Here is a 13,083-nt window from a genome sequence, read left to right as displayed (position 1 = left end):
TGGCTGTCTTAGACGCAATCTAGAGGCATTGCGGTCCCAAAGAGATAAATGCAAAATCACCTGGCCCCTAGGTCTGACAAATGAGCATGTGTGTGCCTGAGGCCTGGAATGTGTGGAGAAAAACAAGTCCATGGGCGCTACTCTAGCCACATGAAAACGAGATTGGCTTAGGGATCAGGAGCAGAACTTGAGTTCCCTTTGTCATCTTATTTCCTTGCTGGAAAGCAAACATAAGCTCCTGGCTGGTCTTCAGCGTTGTTTTTGTTTTGTTGAGCTTGATGGCACCCAAGCCTTTAATCCAAGCAGAGGGAGACAGAGGCAGACAGACCTCTGATTTCCAGGACAGAGCTATACAATGAAAAACCAAAAAAACAAACAAAACTACAGTAGGTGGGCCAACCATGGTGGTAAATGCTGTAATCCTAACACGTGGGGGATGGAGGCAGGAGGATCAACAGGAGTTCAGGCTCACACTTGGCCACATAGCTAGGCCAGCCAGCCTGGGCCATATGAGACTCTGTCTCAAAAAAAAGCAAAAACAAAAACAAAACCCACAATAACAACAGTAAATATTACACAAGGCTACAGTACTGCTATAGGAGATACAAAACACTATAGGCAGAGAAGGGAAGGTCTTCAGTTCCTGCATACCTACTACGTGCTGGACATGGGCCAAGCCCTTTCCTGCGTGTCTCATGAACATGTTGTATGGATTCTGAATGGAAACATTTATGTGCCTGATACTTTAAAAGTGGTAGTGGGTGTGGGTGTGTGTTAAACCCAGGGTCTCTGCATGTGAAGCAAGCACTCTAATCCTGGACAACACCTGAGAGAAACCGTGGACCCTTTTGTCTTTCTTCCCTGCACCATTACTTCCTCTTGTTCCCCCACTGTTTGGACTTCTCTCTGGACCCACCGCCACCTTCCGTGTATAGTCTCCCTTCTATTTCCATGTCCTCTTTGTGTTTGTATGTGCATGTGTGGTGCATGTGTGTGTGTGTTATGTGTATACCCATTTATTCTAGATGGCTCAGTGAGTAAAAGTGCTTGCCGCACTCATGAAAACCCACGTTGATATGATGTCAGGCATCTGTAGTCAAAACACTTCTACAGCCAGATGGGAAGCCGAGACAGTAGAGTCACCTGAAAGCTGGCAGGCCATGCATGCAGCATCAGAAACACGAGAGACCTGCTGTAACCAGTTAGAAGGTGGGAACCCACTCCCAAAAGTTGTCCTTTGATTCTATGAGGGCTGTGCCGCCACAAGTGTGCACACACTTGCTTTTTGTCTCTGGAACACACAATTAATTCGTTTTTTTTTTTTTTTTTTTTGGTTTTTCCGAGACAGGGTTTGGAGGCTGTCCTGGAACTAGCTCTTGTAGACCAGGCTAGTCTCGAACTCATAGAGATCCACCTGCCTCTGCCTCCCGAGTGCTGGAATTAAAGGTGTGCACCACCACTACCCGGCTTTTTGTTTTTTGTTTTTTTTTTAAGTGGGCCTGAAGAGATGACACTGGTTAAGAGCACTGACTGTTCCTGCTGAGGACCCAGATTCTGTTCCCAAGCACCAAGCACACATGTGGTAACTCACAATCCCCTGTGACTGTATTTCTAAAAGACCTGACACCCTCTTCTGATCTCTATGGGCTCATGCACACAGGTGGGATACATATATACACTCAGGCACACAAACATACACACAGAAAAATAAGTAAATGAATATTGAGGCTGCCTTTCTCTCTCTCTCTCTCTCTCTCTCTCTCTCTCTCTCTCTCTCTCTCTCTAGACAGAGTTTCTCTGTATAGCCCTGTCCTGAAAATCTCTTTGTAGACCAGACTAGTCTCAAACTCAGCATTTACTGCTCTTGCAGAGGACCTGGGTTTGATTCTCAGCACTGACATGTTAGCCCATAACCATCCTTAACTCCAGCTCCAAGGAGTCTGATGCCTTCTTGTAATCTCCACAGGCACTGGGCATGTATATGGTACAAACACATACATGTAGGGAAAACACTCATACACATAAAATAAATCTTAAAAATTGAAAGTTTTTGTTTTGTTTTTCAAAACAGGGTTTCTCTGTGTTGCCCTGACTGTCCTGGAACTTGCTCTGTAGACCAGGCCGGCCTCGGACACACTGGAATCCGCCTGCCTCTGCTTCCCAGTGTTGGGACTAAGGATGTGAACCGACACTGCCCAGTTTATTTTTAATTTTAGATTCTGCGCATGAAAGAAAATGTGATAATGTTCTTTCTGAAGTCTGCTTATTTTGTTTAGCATGATGCTCTATCCCTATTCCCTTTTTGCGAGTGATGTCATTTTGTTGCTCTTTGCACCTGAAACTCCACTGTGCACATGCATCACACTGTGTTTTGTCCTCTTCTCTGTTGACGCACTGGGACCCTTTCATTCTTCTGGCCACCGTTCATCCATCCACCATCCATTAGCAGGGAGTATGTTTACCCTGTGTCACATTCTCTAATCCTTTAAGCATGCCAGTGGATAAAGCCCCTACCGGTCAGTGACAAGCTTGAGGAGGGACGGGTGCAGACTGCGGGGTTTGTCCATGAGATGACTTGGGGGGGTACCTCACTGAGAAGGTGATGTTTCAGCCTCAGCTGGAAGGAGTCCAGGGAGAGTTATGCCCAGGAAGAGGAAGCAGCCTGGAGGCTGAGAGCCTGTTTACAGTGGGGCAGGAAGCAGGACATGAGGTCACAGAAGGGAGGTACTGAGAGGGCTCAGACAGCAAAGAAGCGATTTCGCCTCTTTCTTTCTAAGTTTTAAAGAAAGAAAATTTGTTTGTTACAGTTTGGAGACAGGGAAGTCCAAAATCTAGGCCCTGGCATCTGGTGAGGCCTCCCTAGCCTGGCATCTGGAAGCAGAGGCCAGAGGCCAGAAGAGCAGGGTTTTGGTTTTGATGCAGTGTAGCGCTGGTCTCTGTGCAGTCAAAAGCCCATTGTTTCTTCCCCTGGGGAAGAGGAGGCTGCGGTTCTGACTCACGGCTGTAAACAACTCCGGAGAGAGCGGACAAACAGGCTTCGGGGCCTGGTGAGTCACTTCTGGGGGCAGGGGCCTCTCTTTTTCGACTAGTTCTCATCCTGCCCTAGACTCAGGTGGCTGCTGCAGGCCACTGTAGCACAGGACTGCCACCTGGTGGTCACATTTTTGACTTTCTATAGTTTCACAGCATGTCAGGGTAGGTGAGGCTTATGCTCCTTGGGAATTTGCTCTGGACTGGCTGGTCAAGCAGGGCTTTGCTCCTCACTCAATAAAGCAGCCTGGGAGTGGCTCACCAGGCTAGGACTCAGTTGCCATCCTCTGTCACACAGCATGGTTGTCACTGTCCTGGGACAGGATTCAGGCTAGCTCTGTCTGTCAACCTGCCCCTAGAGATTTCATACTTTGTAGACCTCCTCCAGGCTCAGGATCACTGAAGTTGGCTCACTCTCACTAATGGTTGCCTGAGGTCTGGGCACTGGGCCACTTCTCACCCTCCAGCCAGGGTTAAACATTAGTGGGAGGTTATCGGGTTCGGAAAGGGGGTGGGGATTTCACTCGCAACAGTCTTCTCTGCGGCCCTGCCTGGAACACCAGTTCCCACCCAAGCCCATACAATGCCTGTGGAGGAGTTCGTGGCTGGCTGGATCTCTGGTGAGACATTTTTCTTCTTTCTGTCATATCACCCCTTAGGGTGGGTTGCTTCCCCGGGAGGATAGGCTGTCAAGGGTTGTTCCCTCTGGAGTACCCAGCAGCTACCTGGGAATGGCCAAGGAATCAGAGGGGAAGGAAGCCAAGAAGAGACTACTTCTGCATCCAAGGCCATGCTACCAGAGAACACTAAGGACCTGACAGCCAGGGAAACTCACCCAAGCCCCTTCTCCCAGACCATTCACCTTTAACCTCACCAGCTGTCCTGACTTCCCCTTTGGAAATCTGCCCTGGGCCTTGAGAAAGGACACCGTGAATGTGCCCCTGGTGATACACCCCGCACCTACCATTTTCTGTGGAGAATAAGACTAGATAGTGGGTAGCTTTCTCCCCTAGGGCCTCAGGATTCTGAGAAGTTCTCCCAGCTCTGCACTGATAATTGTGACAGGTAGAAGGCAGGAGAAAGGAGCCGGCAGGGCCTGTTCTTATTCAAGGCCACAGAACTCTGAGAGGATGGCAGAAGAACAGCTGAAGGGTTAGGAATAGTAGCCATTCCCTCTAGAGCAGTGGTTCTCAACCTCTCTAATGCTTTGATCCTTTAATACAGTCCTCATGTCCTGGTGACCCCAACCTTAAAATTATTTTTGTTGCTACTTCATAACTGTAATTTTGCTGCTGTTATGAATTGTTATGTAGATATCTGAATGCTACCCCAAGGGGGTCACAATCCAGAGGTTGAGAACCACTGTTTTAGAACTCCATCCTCCAAAGTCAGGGTTGGGGAAAGTATTACAGGTGGTTCTTCTCTGTGCTGTATGTGTGTGTCCTCAGGCGAGGTCATGGATCGGCTTTTTTTTTCCCAGCTCCTTTCTGGCCCAATGCCAGGTGTGGTGGGGCAGGGTAGGGCAGCTGGGATCTCTGTGGAGCCCCAAGAATGTGGATTGTGGGTATCTGAGTATACCCAGCCTCCCTACTCCTCCCTGAACCCTTCTTTACTCTGGTGGAGACTTACTTCTTAGATTTGACACACAGGCCTTCACTCATAACACCTTCTCATCACCTTGTCACCACAGGAGCCGTGGGTCTGGTCCTGGGGCACCCATTTGACACTATAAAGGTGAGTGCAGCAGAGGTACCCGAGGAGCAGATGGCCTGCCTGGAACCTGGCTATGAGACCAGCTAATTGGGTTGGCTCACTCGTGCCTGCCAGCGTCTGCTGCGTGGGTGAGCTGGCTACCACTATGGGAGCAGCCCTGGCTTGCCCATTTGTCTCACACGCCCAGTCCTTTCCATCCAGGTGCGGTTACAGACCCAGAACACATACCAGGGCATTGTGGACTGCATACTCAAGACTTACCGCCATGAGTCGGTAGGTAGCCCACTTCTTTGGGGTAGGAGTTATCTGGGCACGTAGTGCCTGTTTCCACCTGGCAGTCGCTTGGCACCCCAAAAGTGGAGTTGAGGCCCTCCCAGCCTCTTCCATCTGCTGTGTGTGCCTGGGACAGGGCTCGAGCAGAAGTGATATACAGATCGCAGAGGCCTGGCCAGAGCTGGAAGTGGGAGGGAGAGCCCACCATGCCTCACACGGTGTCACTATGTCGCTCTGCAGGTCCTGGGCTTCTTCAAGGGAATGAGCTTCCCCATTGCCAGTGTAGCCCTGGTCAACTCCGTCCTGTTTGGAGTGTACAGCAACACCCTGCTGGCACTCACAGCCACCTCCCACCAGGAACGACGGGCCCAGCCACCCAGCTACACAAACATCTTCATAGCAGGTTGTACTGGGGGCCTCCTGCAGGTGAGAGGGTCATGTATGAGCACACGTTCAGGTGACACAGCGATGGACCCAACCCTTACACACACACACACACACCTGGGACTCCCAGCAATGCATGATAAAGCCTTCCTAAGGGGTACTTGTAATCATTGCTCTAATTGACCGAGCCATGTTGTGCCTTACCAGCCAGGTTGTGCAGGCCTGGAGGTGGAAGGTCATGGAGACCAGGGAGACAAAAAGCAAAGAGTGTGAAGAAACTGCCAGGTAGAAGCAGCCAATGTCTCCTCTTGGGCTTGTCTACCTTCAAAAGGATCTACTAGCCCCAGAATTTCGTGAATACTAGGCAATATGGTGACCTTTGACTCTGAGGAACTGTCATCCCCAGTAAAGCTGAGTTTTACCCTGGATTAATCCTAAAGTGGTCCTGGTCCATTCTACCTGCTCAGCCAGGCCTTTGCCTATAGTACATGCATAACCATAATCTCTGAGCCTTGCCTAAGGCCACAGGTCACAGCCCTCAGGGTCAGCCAGTCATCAAGCCACTACCATCAATTGTTTTGGTCTTTGTTCCTAACACTGTAGTGGCCAGGCTTCTGTGGAATATGGTGGAGACTAGAAGAGCTTCCAGGCCCTAGAGGGGACCTGACATAAAGGGGGTATCTGAGCAGAAAGGGACAAAGGGAAGGGACAGGTGCCAGTTCAACCCTACACCCCAGATAGGCTCCTGGGTGATCTCTAATGGGTACCTGCCCTGATGCCACTGATACTTCATGGGGCAGAGAGCAAGATCAGAGGACAAAGTCAGGGTGTGCACACCAGTGGTTAATGATTAAAGAGACCCCAGAGAGTCCTGGCTATTCTTCTCTTCTCCTCCTCTTCCTCCTCTCCCACCTCCTTTTACTTATTTGTAGGTTTTATTTTGTCTTGTTTTTAGACAGGGTTCCTCTGTGTAGTCCCGACTGTCCTGGAACTCGCTCTGTAGACCAGGCTGACCTCCAACTCAGAGATACGCCTGCCTCTTCTCCCGAGTGCTAGAATTAAAGGCATGCACCCCCCACCCCTGCTTCATTCTTTTCTTTTTTTTAAAAAAAGATTACTTGTTTTTTATTTTATGTATATGAGTGCTTTGCCTATATATATGTATGAGCACCATCTGTGTGATGTGTGTACAGCGCCTGCAGAGGCCTGAAGAAGGTGTTGGATCTTCTGGAACAAGTTACTACAGATGTTTTTGAGCTACCATGTGGGTGCTGGGAACAGAACCCCAGCCCTTTGCAAGAGCAATGAGTTTTCTTAACCACGGAACCATCTCTCTAACCCCGCTCCTGCAATTCACTATGTAGATCAGACTAACCTCAAATTTATAACAATTCTCTTGTCTCTTCCCCAAATTCTGGAATTGGGAACTATAGTTATATGCCACCAAACCAAGCTTTATGTTTCTTATTATAATGATATGTGCCCACATATTTCTGAAGCCTGGAGGCCTGTACCCCTAAAAATAGTAAGAGACCTAAGACCTCCGGGAAAATGGCTTGACTTAGTCAGGCACTACTTCTCAATTACTTTCTCCTCATCTCTTAGAAAAGAAGAACAAGGGATTGTTAGGCCCATAAATGGTGACTTGGTCCAGGAACCTGTTAGAAGCCAGGGTCTCCTGGAACATCTGTCAACAGGGTTTTGAAGCCAATTGTGTACCAGTGAGGAGATGGGAGGGTGGGGCAGGAGCTGACAGCTTCTGGTGGCACAAACATTGCCTGTGGCCAGGTCAAAGCTGCCCTGATTAGCAACCCTTTAGGTTCCATGGTTCCCACCCACAAGATCCCCTGCTTCAGGCCTGGAGCTCCAGGTCAGGCGCCCACCCCTCTGAAAGTCTCAGCTCAGCCCTGCCGGCAGGCTCTGGGAGGAGCATCACCCCATCTTATAAAGGGGCTCCACCTCCCACTGAGGCAGAAGCGTGCAGTGTGGCCTGTACCTGCTAAAGCCCACCACCAGACCCTCTACCAACCAGGTCTCTAGAGCTGAACATCAGGGTACATGTGCTTCTAGCCAGACAGACGCCAAATGCACACCAGTGGCAGGCCATCTCCAGTCAGAGACCCTGCCTCCTCCTCCGCCTAAGTACTCAGGTGATAGTATGTGACACTGTGAACAGTTTTCTTTGTTTTTGCTTTTTGTTTTTGTTTTTCAAGACAGGGTTTCTCAGTGTACCTCTTGCTGTCCTGGAACTTACTCTGTAGACCAGGCTGGCTTTGAACTCAGAGATTTGTCCTGCCTTTGTCTCCTGAGTGCTGGGATTAAAGGTGTGCGCCACCATCATCCGGTGTTTTCTTTGATTTTTCAAGAAGATTAATTTTAATCCTAAAATTAAATTTAAATTCTGCCTGTGGAAGCTAGAAGAGGGTATATGATCTCCTGGAGCTGGAGTTACAGGCAGTTGTGAGCCGCCCCATACAGGTGCTGGGATCCAGACTCAGGTCCTTTGGGCAAACAGTATTCTTCACTCTTACCTACTGAGCCACCTCTCCAGCCCTGGTTGTTTTTTTTTGTTTTGTTTTTGTTTTTGTTTTTCTGAGACAAGGTTTCTCTGTGGCTTTGGTGGCTATCCTGGAACTAGCTCTGTAGACCAGGCTGGTCTCGAACTCAGAGATACTCCTGCCTCTGCCTCCCGAGTGCTGGGATTAAAGGCATGCACCACCAATGCCCGGCTGTTTTTTGTTTTGAATAAATGTTTTTAAATTAATTTATTTTTATTTTATGCATATGAATGTTTTTGCCTGCATGCATGTTTGTGTACCATGTACAACCCTAGTGTCTACAGAGCAGTGTTGGATCCCCTGCAACTGGAGTTACAGATTGCTATACACAGCCACCATGTGGGTACTTGAAATTGAATCTGGGTCCTCTGTAGGAGTAGCCAGTCCTTTTGTTTTGTTTTGTTTTTTTCAAGACAGGGTTTCTCTGTGTAGCTTTGGAGCCTATCCTGGCACTCGCTCTGTAGACCAGGCTGGCCTCAAACTCACAGAGATCACCTGCCTGTCTCCCGAGTGCTGGGATTAAAGGCGTGTGCCACCAACACCCGGCTGAAGCCAGTGCTTTTAACTGCTGAGCCTTCTGTCTAGCCCTATGACTATTTTATTGAGACAGTTTCATTCTGCTATAGCCCACACTGACCTGGAACTCACTATGTAGCTCTGGCTAGCCTTGAACTCTTTGTAGTCCTCTCTTCGAAGGCATGAGCCCCCGCACACCCAGATGGAACCTCACCTGAGCTTCAGTAGCTTCTCTCACTTTTTCTGGAAACAGAGTCTCACTATGTAACTCTGGCTGGCCTGGAGTTTGCTATGTAGACCAGGCTGTCCTTTAGCTAACAGAGATCTGCCTGCCTCTGCCTCGTCAATGTTGAGATTAAGTGCATGATCACCCTGACCAGCTAGCTGCTTGACAGCTACATGCCTACCCTCACTGATGTGGTGACCTCCTCCTCTCCATATCCTCCCAGCCCAGTCCAATCCACCCCAGGTCTGCATCCTGGCTAAGGGCTCTAGGGCCCACCTTACCGATCATCTCACCCTTACAGTCTTTTTGTCAGAGGCAGGAAGGGCTGCCCTGGGGCCTCAGAGAGGTATGATGCTGAAGGGAGGAAGGAGACTCTATGATGCTGGGTCTGTTTTAGAACAATGCCAATGGCCTTCCCCTGCAGCATGAGCTCCTCACTGTTCCTGGCTGAACCAGCCACTGCAAACATGTGTGCTCCTCCCTGGAATCAGGGAGCCCAGAAGCCCACTCTCACTTGTCCTTGAGCTCCTGTGCCTGCTATCTCAGGAGGAGGGGCCAGTGTTGAGCCTATCAGGCCTGATAATAAGGGAGGCAGTCTGTTCTCAACTGTACCCAGATACTTGGCCAAACCCAGCCATGTATGTGGGAGGCTAGGAGCTGGTGGCAGGAGCCTCTCTGCCCTATTGTGATGATAAGCAGATTTTCCCAGGCAGAAGTTCCACCCAGTCTCCTCCATGTCTTTCTCCACAGGCCTACTGCCTGGCTCCTTTTGACCTCATCAAAGTCCGGCTACAAAACCAGACAGAGCCAAGGATGCAGATAGGGAGTTCTCAACCCCGGTACCGGGGGCCTGTGCACTGTGCAGCCTCCATCTTGAGAGAAGAAGGACCCCAGGGACTGTTCAGAGGATCCTGGGCCCTGGTGCTGAGGGACACCCCTACGCTGGGAATGTACTTTGTCACCTATGAAGGGCTATGTCGCCAGTACACACCAGAAGGCCAAAATCCCAGTAAGTGGGGTGGGGTGGGTTGGGTAGAGGTACAGCAGAGGCTAGGGAGGGGACTAAAGGCTGGGGAGATGCTCTGTTCTAGTCTGACTCCCTCCTGACTTCTTCTGCCCCAGGCTCTGCCACAGTACTGGTGGCAGGGGGCTTTGCAGGCATAGCCTCCTGGATCACAGCCACGCCTTTTGATGTGATCAAGTCCCGGATGCAGATGGACGGGCTGAAGGGGAGAAAGTACCGGGGGATGCTGGACTGTATGGCAAGCAGCTTCCAGCAGGAGGGAATCGGAGTCTTTTTCAAGGGCATGACCCTCAATAGTGCCCGGGCCTTTCCTGTTAATGCTGCTACCTTCCTTAGCTATGAATATCTGCTGAGCTTGTGGAGATGAGCCTGGCCAGGTGACGCCAGCAACTCCACAACAGGATCGAGGCTGACTGCAGCTTGGAAAATCAAGCTAAAGAACACAGCTTGCAGGTACAAAAGCAAGAGGTGTCATTCATCACCCAGAGAGTTAAGGAGTCAACTTGTAAGAAACCAATGAACCTGGCCCTGTACAGACTCCAAGTCATATCCATCTCCAGTCCACCTCTTTCCAGAAAGCAGGGACACACATCACATCTGCCCCTCTGAAGGACCAGTCACTATCCTGGTGCCACCCAGCCGTGGGGTTCAAACCATCCCTGGACAGGAGAATGACTTGTCTCCTTCATGTATAGCATCCTTCAGCAGCTTCCACTACCTTCAGGAAAGCCCAGGTCCCCAGCTTCTGGCTGTCCTGCCAGATTCAGTGGTCCTCTCTCTTGGCCACTTCCTGCTATGGTCCCTCATGTCCCAGGAGTGCCCAGTGGGGTGTAGTTATTGTCCCTCCAATGGCCTACTGTCCTCCAATCCCTCGGGTCCTTCCAGCCTTGACTGTGGGAACCCAAGAACCCCAGCCCCTGCCTACCTCAATCGTAGCTGTGTGTGGTGCTTCATGGTTAGTTGTTCTGCTCCTGAGTCATTAATCTGTGAGAATCTCATGGTGAGGATGTACTTGTCTCTTGAAGATACAGGCAATAAAGTTTCATTTGATGAAGTACTGGTGGTCCCCTTTAGTCTCTGCTCCCACCACATTCTTCCAACCCCAAGTCCATACCCTGGCTCCTCTCTAGCTTGTCTCTCCTTGCCCACATCCTTCCATCTCAATTGTTAAATTAGATTTGTTTTTTTTTTTTTTTTTTTTTCGAGACAGGGTTTCTCTGTTAGTTTGGAGGCTGTTCTGAAACTTGTTCTAGGCTGGCCTCGAACTCACAGAGATCCGCCTGCCTCTGCCTCCCGAGTGCTGGGATTAAAGGTGTGCACCACCAACACCTGGCAGTTAAATTAGATTTTAAAACTGCCTGAGGGGCTGGAGAGATGACTCAGTGATTAAGATGACTGGCTCTTCTACCAGAGGATCCAGGTTCAAATCCCATAACCCACAGGGCAGCTCACAACCATCTGTTAACTCCAGCTCTACAGGATCTGGCTTCTGTGGTCATTGCATGTATGCAGTTCATATCCATACTTGGGGGCAAAACACCCACACACATAAATAATGATGAAAATATATATAAAGAGAGGTGGCATAGGCCTTTAATTCCAGCACTCAGGAGGCAGAGGCAGGCAGATCGCTGAGTTCAAGGTCAGCCTGGTCTACAAAGCAATTTCCAGAACAGCCAGGACTACACAGAGTAACCCTGCCTGAAAACCCATAAACAAACAAAATAAAATAGTCGCTTTTTCATGACTTCTCATTACTTAGTGCTCCTTCCTCCAGCAGGGAAGGTCCTTAGACATTGGCTCTTGATAAATGTCTTTTTTGTTTTGTTTTGTTTTGTTTTGTTTTTGGAGACAGGGTTTCTCTGTGTAGCTTTGGAGCCTGTCCTGGCACTCACTCTGTAGACCAGGCTGGCCTAGAACTCACAGAGATCCATCTGTCTCTGACTCCCAAGTGCCTCCCACCCCTGCCCGGTGATGTCTTATCCTACTTTTGCTAAACACATCTGACTCTCCCACCACAAGACATTTGCACATGCTCTTCTCACTGAGGTGTACCTCCCTGGCATCTTTCAGCTCTAGGCTCCTCTGAGACATCTTTTGGTTTCTCTGGGCTGTGCCCATGGTTCAGAAGCACCTAGAGGGTTTGTTCAAGTACAGCTTGCTGAGTCAAACTTCATAGTTTCTGACTCAGTAGGTTTTTGGAGGGTAAGAGGATGTATATTTCACTAAGTTCTCAGATGTGGCTGAAGGTATGGGTCACACACTGAGAATCACTGGACATGCTTTTCATGTCACCCCTTTTCCTCACTCTGTAATTACATGTTCCCCTCCTGAGTGTCTTTTCCGTGTGATTCTATCTGTCTCTCTAAACCATGAACTTCATGGAGCAAAGACTCCACTCCTAACTCCTTATCATCAAAACTAGAGATGCATAGATGGTTGTCCAGGAAATGATGTTAGAGCTCAGGTGGTAGAGGACTTGTGTGCACTGATTGCCAGTACCACATACATCAGGCATAGTGACTTTATACCTGTAACCCTAGCACTAGGTAGGTGGAGGCAAGAAGATCAGAAATTCAAGGTTGTCCTTAGCTAGATAAGAGACCATGTCTCAGAAAAAAACTAAAAAGTTTTAACAAAATGAGTGAATAAGTTAATGAAAGAAAACTGATCTTCCTACTTTCCTCTACGGAAGGCCAGTACTCTAATAGCGCTGCCTTCTATAAGCAACTAGATTCCAGATGATTATTACATACATAGCTGAAAGCCTTGCTAACTGATCAAAGAATGAAGGAACTTTTCCCAGAAATAGAGGATGTAAGGCCAGGATTTGGGGCCAGGGTGCCTCCTAGGGTGAGTGCTGACTCCATGACCAGGAACACCAGAACTGGGGGGAAGAGAACCTGGTTGGGAACAGCATGCTACACCTTGAGTTGTCAGTCATGGGGAAGCTGCATCTAAGACTCAGAAACTGAACCATGATCCCCAAGGGGCTCCACCAGTAAAGGGGTGGACTGGAAACCTCCAGCCACCAGGAAAAGGAAAAGAAAATGGCCTTTTTCCACAGAGAGTAAGGTCTGGCTTCCCCAGAGAACCGGGAACCATATTGTTCCCTGGAGCCAGCCTCTGAGAAGCTAACGTTGCGTCTTCTTTGTGCCCCCTTGTGTCCAGAAGAAGCAATTACGCATTTTTCTAGAGGTGAGCCGCCACACACCATAGTGTGTGTTTAAGTAGGAAAGGTGAAAATTTCCCCAAACATAATAAATATGATGAAGATGAGCAGAGTACCCAAATATATAGCCATCTATCTCCTTTTTTTCTCTGAGACAGAGTGTCACACCCAGCTTTGAGTAGATATT

General features: G+C 49.1%; 1 protein-coding gene across 2 annotated transcripts; it reads left to right on the top strand.

The window, feature by feature from the left end:
- The first annotated feature begins 2,700 nt into the window (after positions 1 to 2,700).
- On the top strand, positions 2,701 to 10,781 carry Slc25a45 (solute carrier family 25 member 45). 2 transcript variants are annotated; one of them, XM_027408545.2, is made up of 6 exons: positions 2,701 to 3,650; positions 4,721 to 4,764; positions 4,945 to 5,016; positions 5,257 to 5,442; positions 9,451 to 9,709; positions 9,823 to 10,781. In XM_027408545.2, exons 1-6 carry the CDS (start codon positions 3,614 to 3,616, stop codon positions 10,089 to 10,091), a joined length of 867 nt encoding a protein of 288 aa, XP_027264346.1. In that variant the 5' UTR covers positions 2,701 to 3,613; the 3' UTR covers positions 10,092 to 10,781. The 2 variants fall into 2 exon arrangements, with proteins under 2 accessions (XP_027264346.1, XP_027264347.1); XM_027408546.2 differs by lacking the exon at positions 4,721 to 4,764 and having other exon boundaries at positions 2,702 to 3,047.
- The last annotated feature ends 2,302 nt before the right edge of the window (positions 10,782 to 13,083 follow it).

The sequence above is a fragment of the Cricetulus griseus genome, chromosome 3, assembly GCF_003668045.3.
Source record: "Cricetulus griseus strain 17A/GY chromosome 3, alternate assembly CriGri-PICRH-1.0, whole genome shotgun sequence".
In the NCBI taxonomy this organism is placed as follows: Eukaryota; Metazoa; Chordata; class Mammalia; order Rodentia; family Cricetidae; genus Cricetulus; species Cricetulus griseus.
Note: the sequence above shows the minus strand (reverse complement) of the source record. Positions and strands in the feature narration are given on the sequence as shown.

What these genes read in the sequence shown, in the direction of transcription:
- Slc25a45 (XM_027408545.2), top strand. Translation starts at nt 3,614, where the DNA reads ATGCCTGTGGAGGAGTTCGTGGCTGGCTGGATCTCTG. An exon ending in CGTGGCTGGCTGGATCTCTG is followed by an intron (nt 3,651 to 4,720) that starts GTGAGACATTTT and finishes TTGTCACCACAG; the next exon opens with GAGCCGTGGGTCTGGTCCTG. An exon ending in ACCAGAAGGCCAAAATCCCA is followed by an intron (nt 9,710 to 9,822) that starts GTAAGTGGGGTG and finishes CTTCTGCCCCAG; the next exon opens with GCTCTGCCACAGTACTGGTG.